The sequence below is a fragment of the Adelges cooleyi genome, unplaced genomic scaffold (genome assembly GCF_023614345.1).
Source record: "Adelges cooleyi isolate 19-005CV unplaced genomic scaffold, UGA_ACOO_1.1 ACOO_flye_CR_arks_rails_tigmint_CR_PRNA_108, whole genome shotgun sequence".
Taxonomy (NCBI): domain Eukaryota; kingdom Metazoa; phylum Arthropoda; class Insecta; order Hemiptera; family Adelgidae; genus Adelges; species Adelges cooleyi.
Window position 1 is genome coordinate 10490410 of NW_026095761.1, and position 11595 is coordinate 10502004.

Here is an 11595-nt window from a genome sequence, read left to right on the forward strand (position 1 = left end):
CTGTATACAAATAAAATCCCGGAGCCCCATTATTATTGAGTAGGTACTATATACCCTTGCAACAATATTATAGGAATATTGCTGAATTATTTTATTTTTTTTTTTTGTTTAACAGACAAACCCGGGTAAAGATTTATATGAGTAGCGACAAATCAGTGACGGGTTAGCAGGGATTTCAATACCTAATAGGTGGGTAATATCGTATGGCTTTGCCTTTATGTCACCCAGGTAATTTCCTCAAGGCACAGGTAAGGGCGTAAGGCCCATAAGATATTGTATTACAATATGATATACATACGCCTGTTAGTTAGGATAAATAGATTTAAATGTAAACACATATAGTTTAATTAAACGTATTGAACGATTTAACGTATATTATTCTCTTTCTAGTTAAAAATCTACCAAAATTCTTCATTTAAATAATTAGGTATGAAATGGTACTTAGTTTAAATTATTTCTAGCACATATGTGGTTTTTTTAAATGTTGTAACTGTAGGTTTGTGTAAAGAACAGGGTATTAATGTAAGCTGATCAAGACTTGAGAGTCTCATATATCCTACAACAATATTAATTATTTCAATTAAAAAAACAAAAATACAACTTGACAGTGCTTTTTTAACGACTCAACTTTTTAATTATAATTTCGCACTTTTTGAAAATTTAGTAGGATTTAGGGCTATAATGTTTAATTATAAAACGCCATTACGAAGTTTTAAGAAAAATTAGGTACCCACCTAACTATACACAATTCCTATCAACACTATAATATTTAGACATTAGTTATCGTCAAAATTTAAACGTTTAACGGTAAATATTTTATTATCTTATCTAATGTATCTAAATTCTAATATCTACAACTCACTCGTGCTTCGTCCGATTTGCTTACAATAACAAGATCACCAAAATTTGTAAGTCGACAATAGTGTGTACAAGTATATAAATGTGTGTAAAGCTTCACTTTGCATCGTTGACGGTCCATAGGTAACATCTGGTGCGAAAAAGATGGGAATTTGCATTTCCCCCAGAGACGGGCACTTCTTTGAGGGACGTGAAAAGGTGTTAAGGGAAACAATATAAATCAACATAGCTGCGATAGCATAGGATAAAATATTCGGTTTCGTTCGCAAAACCGCAACTCCCCCTTAATAAAAGACAAAATATATATTTTAATTAATATACGACCATTTCGAGACCACACAGGTGTCGTGAAACATCTGTGCTGAGAATGATACTTTATTCCGAAGATGAAAATAATAACACAACTGTGGCCTCGGTGAAAATGTCAAGTCAGTTGTTGAACTTTAAAACTTAAAATGAGAAAAACTCTCAAACTTTAAAAGTTTGAACAACCGTTATTTCCCGTCGACTCCTTTGTCGTAACACTACTTTGCATTTATTATACTATTGTCATTTACATATTGTTTGGTACTTATAAGAAACGGCTGAAATAAAAGTAAAATAAATACTATAGCTGAACACTTATACATTGTATAATTTACAAACACAATTATATCCACACAACTCCATAATAATAAAATTCAATTTGGTGGGTGATGCTTGTTGTACTCAAATCAATTGCTATAAAAGGTGTCCAATTATTATATATGAAAAAAAATTTAGTTTATTGGTCGGTCATCACATACTCATTACAATAAGCAAAATTGAAAAGTCAGTTTGTGTATTTTTTATCAATTACTTGCGAATAATCATTATGTTACAATGAGTAAATACAATAAAGTTACATTATAATATAATATACTGTATATAGTATACTATATTATAGGTATACATATTTACAATATATACATCTTATTATTTACTATATTTACAAATATAATACATTTATAGTAGTCTTGTAGAGATATACCAAGTATGTGTTTGCTGATTACACATATTTTAAATCTAGTGTCTTCAACCTCTCGGGGATGCGTATTTCATTTTCAACAACTCATAACGAGCACGATCCTAGAAAATATAAAAAAATTTATTTAGTTCACTTTTTATTTATATTTATATAAGTAGAATACAAACATATTTGAAGAAAAATGTACTATAATTTAGTAGTTTTATTGGTTTTTAACAACTGACATTTTATTTTCCCACATAAAAATGTTACAATAATACTTATTAAATTATATTACATGAGATTTGCCAATAATAGTTTAAATTATTCATGTAAAAAGTAATTTATAAAAAATTATTTATGAATTTTCGTAACTAGTTCAGAAATTAAATTGATATATCTTATAAAATCTGTATACAGTATAATATTATGTCATGTGTCGTGACAACTGGCTGTATACAGTTTCATGTTGTTAATTGTAATTACATAATATTGTAAAATTCGATCAAGAGTAAAATGTATTATTTCCATAAAGTGAATTGTTATATTAATATACATTTTGTACAAGGGCAACAATGTACATAAATAATATTTTTAAAAAAACCAGTGGTTTGAATGGCAAAGGCTGAATAAATAAATATATATATATATTTAAAGTTTATTAAAAATCACTAACTCATTTTTATTAAAATAATACAATACCTCCAATGCTACTGATGGTCTGATTTTTAACAATGCTTCATCAAAGTGTTTAGTTTGAATTGCTAGTTTTTTATTTTCATCAACAGAGTTAATATACTCCTGAAGACATAAAATGCCTGCCTCGCGTACTAGAGCGGCTAAGTCAGCTCCCGTAAAATTAATACAATTTCCATTTTTTCCAATTGCATCCAAATCTACGTCTTCTGCCAAAACTGGTTTCTTTCCGTTCTAAAAAAAAAAAAATTTTAGTTATCATTTTAAAGTTGTCTAATTATTTACATGAAAAAAAAATGTTAATACTTTAGTCAATGCTCTTAATATGTCTACACGTCCTTCGTCGTCTGGTAAACCAACATAAAGAACTTTGTCTAAGCGACCAGGGCGAAGTACAGCGGGATCAATCATATCAGGGCGATTTGTTGCACCCATAACAAATACTCCACCACTACGACCGCCTTCAAAACCATCCATTTCTGTCAGTAACTGATTGACAACTCGTTGACCTGAACGACCAGATGCCTGAATTTTTAAACAAAAATTACTTCTTTTTATAATATATAAATAAAAAAACATTCAACCAAATGCATACATCCGTATCACTTCTTTTTGGGCACAGAGCATCAATTTCGTCAAAAAATATGACACAGGGTTGCGAATTGCGAGCTCTTTGGAAACACTGTCGAACTCCTCGTTCACTTTCTCCTATATACTGAAAAAATGTTTTGCAAGAATGATGTTGCATTTAAGTTTCAAAATAAGAAGTATTGCATTTTGATACTTCTGACTAACAATAAAATAAAATCTATATTTTTGTTTACCATATTGAGTAATTCAGGTCCTTTGATAGATATAAAGTTAATGCCGGCTTCATTAGCTACAGCTTTGGCCAACAATGTTTTACCACATCCAGGCGGACCACATAACAATATGCCGGTAGGAACATCCAGTCCAAGTGCTGTAAATTCTTTAGCGTGCGTTACAGGGGCCTGGCAAACAATTTCATATAATATTACATTAATAGTCAAATTTTTAATAAAATAAAAGATACAATCCCATTTACAAAATATTTGTTGGATATATACATTTTTTTAAACTTAATAACGCTGAAAAGAAACAATTTTATTAGTTATAAAAATATGAAATTTTAAATAATAAAAAGAATCAGTAGCGAGACGTGACTGCTAATGTCTGGGCGATAATAAAAACATTGTCTTATAACATTTTGCCTTGAAAAAAACAATACATAGAGTATATTTACAATATTATAAATAGTTTGTTATGACTTGTTTATTTAACTATTATATTAATAGAATTCATAAATAAAAATCGAAATAACAATTATTAAGTTATTTAAATAATAGTTTTAAACTTGTCTTACAAGCATTGCCATGTGTAGTTCTTGTCGTATTTTTTTTAAAGAACCAATGTCGTCCCATGTAATATTAGGCACAGTGACAAATCCTTCTCTTTTTGAAGATGGAACAACTTTTTTCAAGGCCTCTTTAAAATCTTGTAAATTAATTTCTACTGAACCCAATTCTTCGATTGGAATAATATGAGTGGAACGTAATAAATTTAAAGTGTCGAGAACTTTATTCTTTGGCATTATTTCAGTTTCATCGGCTTCCCCATTATTAGATGCAAGATTTAATTTTTGTTTTATTTCTTCAATAGTTCTATAACAGATTTCAAATTCTATTTTCATACAGTTTTCAAATCAATGTGCATTATAGATATTTCTAGTTCAATCTTACCGATTTGCTGCAACAGTAGCCGCTTCTCTAGTAAGCGATTTTAGGTCAGCACCAACAAAACCTGGTGTTAATTCACTTAATTTTTCTGTTGTAACCGAAGAAGCTATGCGTAAGTCTTTGCACATAAGGTCTAACATTGCTCTACGACATTGTCTATCGGGTATCCCAAGACAGACTTCACGATCAAAACGTCCAGCTCGCCTAAGAGCAGGATCTAAACTATCAGGACGACTTGTAGCCCCAATCACAATAACTTTGTCGTCATCCTTCAAATCTACAAAAAATAAGAGCTATTGTTAATATGTTCTATTATTAAGAGGACGTTACACCACTTTATTTAATATGTTACGCCTTGTTACATTACGGGTATGTGTAGTCGAATTTTTACACTAAAAAACCAGGAATATAACGTCCTCTTTAATAATGTTTCATAACTATCCTTTATCTTACTATCTAGAGACGATAATAACTGAGCAACAATTCTGCGTTCCATATCTCTAGAAGTGTTCTGTCGATTTGGTGAAATTGAGTCTACTTCATCTATGAACAATACACATGGTGCGGATTTCACAGCAGTTTCAAATAATTTCCTGACTCGTTTTTCCGATTCGCCACTTATACCAACTACCAATTGTGGAGCTGCTATACTTATTAAGGGCACTTTTAATTCCTAATAAAACAGAAATTATATTTATAAAAGAAGTATAAATTAAAGTTAACAAATTGTATGAAACGACTAATAAATAAGTACATTAGCAATTTTTTTAAATTAAATTTGTAGTGGAGGTAAAAAGACATTGTTTTTTGCCATGTGTTTTTATTTTAGCTTTGATATGGAGCTGAAAGAGTATTGTTTTTACAGCAATGTATTTTTATTATTTTTCTGTCTTAACCCACAATATCTCAAATCGCTAAACTGATTTCTTGGTGTCTATAGATGAAAAATTGTACCTAAAAGATACTTATTGAAGTCAAAAATTAAAAAAAGCCAACCTTTTCCCATCAAAATCGAAAAAATATACAGATATACAGGTTGATCAATTTAACATTAACCATATGTTATTATTGTACAACCCTGTTGTAATTTTGTAGATTTTTTACAACTTGTCCGGGTCCAGTCATCTGGCCATTTCCTTTGTCACCAGACGATTTCTCGCCCCGTAAATAAAACGCCCAAGACCAAGTGTTGAGCTGGGGACAGTGAGCGCCAAACACACTGACACCTCACACACTTGGCCACTCGTCCTCCTATGTAAATACATTACCAATTTATTTAAAAATTAAAAAATCTGTTTAAAAAAATTTTTTTTTAGAAAAATACTAAAAATTAAAATATTGTTTCTCTACATATTGCACATTTATTGTCTAAAAAAATGATTTAAATTTATATTTAACTGTATTTTGCAACAGAGATTTTTTTTAAAAGTGATTGTAGGTTAATTAACTAATAGTTCAATTAAAAAATGTGTTATCATGTTTGGTTTTCAAACTAAAGTAAACACTCAAGTTTGATTTTAATTCGGTTTGACATTCAAATAATAATTTGTCACATCAACAATTAAAATTTTTTTAAATACATACTCCCGCAACAGCTTGCGCTAAAAGTGTTTTACCGCATCCAGGAGGTCCATGTAATAAAAAACCTTTTGGTGGCGACACCCCTAAAGTTTTGTATATTTCTGGATGCTTAATGTGCATAATAAGTTGACAAATTTCCTAAAAAATATATAAATTAAAATAAAAATGATACATAAATGTATGAGTATATTAATTTTACCAATAACACTGAATCGCAACCAGCAAGATCATCAAATGTTACTTTAACTTCTTCAGCCGATCCGATTTGTTGGCAAACTTTTTTCATTGGAGTCGGCATTGTGTCTATTGTATTGTCTACATTTTGGACTTTTCTTTTCATTACTATCGGACTAAAGAAAGGCTGCCTTCTAAATTGATACTGTTTAATTGAAACAAATATATATATATATTTATAAATAGTTCATCAAAAGGGGAGAGCATAAATATATATAATATCTATATCTGCGGAACTCGATTTTTATCTTATTGAAATACATATTGTTTAAAAGCAGGGAAGTATAAAAGTCAATAGTCCCCGGGATATCTAGTTATTTACCGGAACTCTGTTTTACTGGGATTAAAAAGTGCCCTTAATACGTATAGAAGCTCCACAATTGGTAGTTGGTATAAGTGGCGAATCGTAAAAACTAGCGAGGAAATGATTTGAAACTACTGTGAAATTCCACACCATGTGTATTGTTCATAGATGAAGTAGACTCAATTTCACCAAAACGAAAAAAAACACTTCTAGAGATATGGAACACAAAATTGTTGCTCAGTTATTATCGTCTCTACATAGTAAGATAGAGGATTGTTATAAATGAATTATCAAGTTGCGAAAAATTGATCGCCCACATTTGATCGTTATCAATATTTTGGAATGTTTTTTTTGTTTAATGGTCTTTGGTCTCATATATTGACTACCTACGGTTCAATTTATACATGTGAATATACAATGTTCTGATACTTGCCAACTCAATTTAAGTTTGATCATATTTAAAAAATGTATATTAATATACTAGTTTAAGTATTTAATATATTAACATAAATAAAAACATCTTAAGGTGTGTTCACACATATCCATACCGAGTCCGTGCTATCTATCCGAGTATAAGTATTTACACACCTCCAGGTCTGATCCGATACAAGTCGGATCCAATCCGATTTGAAAAATAACCTAATACACACACATTTACAACCATAGACATTCAAGAGCTAAACAAACTTCGGAAAATGCATTTGGTGTATTAATGCAAAAATGTTGAATTTATAACACAACATATTTAGTCAAAGCTTGAAAATGTTGACAACATCATTATCGCGACATGCATATTGCACAGTTTTATTAAAAAAGTATGATAATACCATAATAACGTATCAAAATTGGCAAAATAAAAGTCTTACCAACACCAGTTTTATGCCGGATAAGTATGTATACTAAAGTCTAAAAGTAAAATGGTATAAATAATAGTTATAATTCAAAAATGTACTCTATGACGATTGGGAAATGTAAGGAACTCTCGGAATTCAATCTAAATATATCCGTTCTGACCATTTAAGTCTCTGGGCCTGGACGACCAATATTGTTGTCCTTAATACTTTTTCGGTTCGTAAGGCGCACTGCAAGCCCAGATCGGGCACGGAACCGAACTGTGTGAATGTTTATACTACAAACTATAAAACAAATAGGGCACGGACAGCACAGCTCGGATATGTGTAAATAGACCTTTACAAACCAATTATTTTGGTTATCTTTCTACATACCAACACTTTTTTGTTTGTTGTTTAAGACTAAACAAGCTAATTTAAATACTAGTGTTAATTCAATTACTTTTTCGGTTTCTTCTGGTATAGTATTGTTCAGTGTTTGCTTTATTTCAGTTGAAGTCACTGTAGTTACATCAATTATATCTAAATCTGTTCCAATTCTAAAATAAGGTAAAGTGGTATATATAACTGGCATATAATACTTGTATAAATTAGAGTATATGATGGTAGGTATATAGATATATAATGGAACTAACTCTTGTGCTTCTTCTGATCCAGAAACATTTACTTCGGTAATATAATTTGAACATTCTGGAGGATCCAAATCGTTAGTTATATCGATTTGCTCTTCTCCTGACGACATTATGTCAATGGTGGAGTCTTCAGATGACATGGGATCAACATTCTTCACATTGACAATCTTTTTACTCTCGATAACTACAAGAGCTAAAATCAATATGTCACTATTAAAAAACGATTTATGTTTATAACGTATTGTACTAACCTCTAGCAATCAAATTACTAACAACTCCCCACGGTTTTCTATTATACTCAGGATATTGAGAACGTAAACTGTTAACAATTATTTCCTTATCCAAGTATTTAATTTGTTTGGATGCTTCTAAATATTGTTTCAAAAACTAAAACATAAACAAATCATTAGAATGATATGATTATCAATATGATGAAGTCTTATACATATTTGCATTGTAATAATATATTTATGTTTATCAAAGTGTATTTATTTATCATTATAGGATTTACCATTTCAACACGTGGAATAATGTTCCTATCCGAATACTGAACATCTTGATAAGATGTCTTATTCAGATATTTCGTACTGAAATTGGTATCCAAATCGTACGATTTTAAACGCAACATTTGTTCGTATTAATCGTGTAAATATTTCTTCTATATACTTAACAATGCAGTTCAATTATTTAAAATATAAATAAACTAAAAGGAAATAACATAGCTATTATTAAAAATATTCACAAAAAACAGAAAGCAAGTATGAAAAAAAATCACCACTCAGTCTTAAAAAATTAAGTTTTCACAACTTAACACTAATTGACTAATTATTTTTCCGATTACATTATGATAAGCATTTTTGCGGCTGATTAAATCAAATTATTGATCTGTGTTGTAAAATTAAAGTACATAACCTCAAAACCATAATGTCAAAGAGGTTTGGAAACTTGAACCGCCAAAATGTGGTTGTATTTAAATGTCATTATACAATTTTAATGTAAAATATTTTATAGAACGCAAATATAAAACGAAATATCTGTTTATTTCTTTAAAATCATTTTTCAATGGAGGTCGATAAGTCTTGTGTGTGTCATTTAAAAAATACACTTTTCGTGCACCAATTACAGTAGATTCTACTGTAAATTGTAATTGGTAGAAAATAATATTGTCTCAATAGTTTGCACAATCTATAAACCACGGGTTTACGCGTAAGACGACGCTATAAGCTTAACAAATATTAAGCAGATGTTATTTATAAGAAAAACTGCATAAAATAACTCAGCGCTAACAACTTTATCGAAAAATGGACCATATCAAAATCTAGTTAAGAGGATTGCATGCGGTCTGAATTTAAGGAGTTTTGTATAGGCAACATTTAAGAAAAAAGGTTTTAATTACATTTCGACCATGTCAATTAATTTACCGGTTAATTTATATAAGTTTCAAGGTATTATTTTTAATTTAAATAATTGTTTCTATGAGTAAAAACCATTTTGGCTTATTTTAGACCAAATAGCCAGACAACATAGTTTCTACTACATAGGATGGTCCAATTTAAATTCTGTTAAGTTTTTTGGCTAGTTCACTATGTTATGTAGGAAGCCGATTTTCATTTAAAAATGTCAGTTTCTTGTAATTAAATTAATAAACAAATTTTCACCTGTAGTTTTTGTGTATATTATATGAGAATTAACAATAGCTGCGTCAAAAAAAAAGAAGAATATGAGATGCCACCACTTGCGAATTTTTCTATCTATGTGGTACATCTTTTTATATTGGTCAAATTTATCGACGCATTTCATGTTCATATTATAGTCCTTAATTCGGGAAGAGGTTTCTATGAAATAACATTATTTTTTAACCATATTGGAGCAGTAAATACAAATTTACTTGATGCGTCATTCTCATTAATATTGGGTTCCAATGTATTTTCAGGTGAATCATTTTCGATAATATTGTTTTCTAATTCAGGGACTTTTAGTAATTGATAATTTGGTTCTTGATTTATTTGGCCAAAATAAGGGGTGACGAGTATTAGTATGGTCAGTTCTAAGATGTGTTAGTGTGACATATTTCCTGTCTATACGAATGACACCGGATAACTAAATTAGTCGTTTCATAGATTAAATTAAACATATTCAATTTTTTCTTGTAAGTTGATGATAAACAAGGGTGTAAAATATTGAACAATAGAGACAGCAAAACATGGTTTACTAAAAGAAATAAAATATCTACATTTAACATGGTGGGTTATTTTTCGTCCCGCTATGCCTCAAAGGGTTAAGTGGCGGAATTATACCATATATCTACCACACGTGTTCTCCATAACACACAAACCCAACCAAACAAGCAAATGACCATTAATGTTGATACTTAAAAAAATTATACCAACAAAGATTATATGAAAAAATAGTGTTGACACCCAAATGCAGTGTGTTGCATAAAAAAGTTTAATAAATTTAACAATATATTTAACTCATAATTTTATTCCTCCCGTCTTTAACCACCTTACCCTCGTGCCAAACCCCATAATCAAATAAAGCTAATATAAAGTACCGTTGCTGGATGACTTCATGTAAGCCAATTCCTTATGTTAACTTCGCCGCAACGACTTATAGTATACAACGTTTGTACAGATTGTTGTTTTTCTAATAAAAAATAACGAATAATTATTTAAAAATAATAAGTTATAATACAATACAAATAAGTTAAGTAAATTATTTTTTATTTAGTGCACCAGATAATTTCTTGTTTAAAATAAATTCGTACTTCAGTACTTGACATACGCAATAATTGACTGTTTCAAATAATATTATATTTAAATACATTTTTTTTTACTTTAAAAAAAAATCTATTATTTTAAATAAAAATTTATTTGAATTATTAATTCCATTAGTATTTTAAATACTTGTTTGAATTTATATTTAATTAATGCCCAGACCACCTACCAGTTCATACATCCATCAGTCATTATAATACCCAATGATAAAATTACTTATTATGTTAACTATATTATCAATAATATACATTAAATACTGTATATTAGTCAGGGTCAGGTTATACAGTGATTTATAGTTAACACTTCTATAGCTTCCGTTTCAATTGCAGGATAACGCTCATCGATGATAACCTTTGAAGTCTACAGCTAATAATATTCTTCACCTTTCAATGTAAAACATAGGTTTATATGTTACATCATAGGTAGAAATCTATATATTAATACATTAGTTTTAAAAGTGATTTAATGTAAAACTATAATAACCGCGACGAATCCATGGGTCTTCTTCTACCACTCGAAACCACTACCACTATTAGTTTACTGAGTACCCTCTACATGGATATTGTATTACTGCCAAGGGGTGGAGAGGTCGATTTAGGGGAAGAAAGTTACAAAAAAAAAAAATTCAATATCATTTAAACATATAACAAAAAGTACCATTTATATTTTGTTCGTGGAATAAAAGCAAAAACAAATAAAATATACATATAAAAAACAAAAATACGTGAACTTAACCTGATCTAACAAAAATACTGAATGTTAAATGTTTTCTCTATACATATATAGTTTATATTAAATTTAATAATGTAAATGCATATAGTAATAATCGATAAATAATAAATAAGCAATAGAATATTATGTTATTAATTATTATTATTATTATTATTATTAAAATAATATAGTGTAAGTCTAGTGACTAA

General features: G+C 29.3%; 1 protein-coding gene across 1 annotated transcript; it reads right to left on the bottom strand.

The window, feature by feature from the left end:
- Positions 1 to 1559: 1559 nt before the first annotated feature.
- LOC126839013 (nuclear valosin-containing protein-like) lies at positions 1560 to 8701 on the bottom strand. Its single transcript, XM_050573912.1, has 14 exons — positions 8410 to 8701; positions 8150 to 8285; positions 7902 to 8091; positions 7709 to 7805; positions 6077 to 6256; positions 5881 to 6015; positions 4750 to 4969; positions 4300 to 4573; positions 3924 to 4221; positions 3364 to 3531; positions 3135 to 3254; positions 2846 to 3064; positions 2546 to 2773; positions 1560 to 1965 (listed from the first exon to the last, which is right to left on the bottom strand). The coding sequence occupies exons 1-14, from the start codon at positions 8524 to 8526 to the stop codon at positions 1912 to 1914; spliced, it is 2436 nt and encodes an 811-aa protein (XP_050429869.1). The 5' UTR covers positions 8527 to 8701; the 3' UTR covers positions 1560 to 1911.
- Positions 8702 to 11595: the final 2894 nt, after the last annotated feature.

Excerpts from the sequence above, each read along its gene's own strand:
- LOC126839013 (XM_050573912.1), bottom strand. The coding sequence starts at position 8,526 with ATGTTGCGTTTAAAATCGTACGATTTGGATACCAATTTCAGTACGAAA. Across the intron at positions 8,092-8,149 it reads TAGTAATTTGATTGCTAGAG|CTCTTGTAGTTATCGAGAGT; the intron begins GTTAGTACAATA and ends TATTGATTTTAG. Across the intron at positions 1,966-2,545 it reads GACCATCAGTAGCATTGGAG|GATCGTGCTCGTTATGAGTT; the intron begins GTATTGTATTAT and ends TATATTTTCTAG.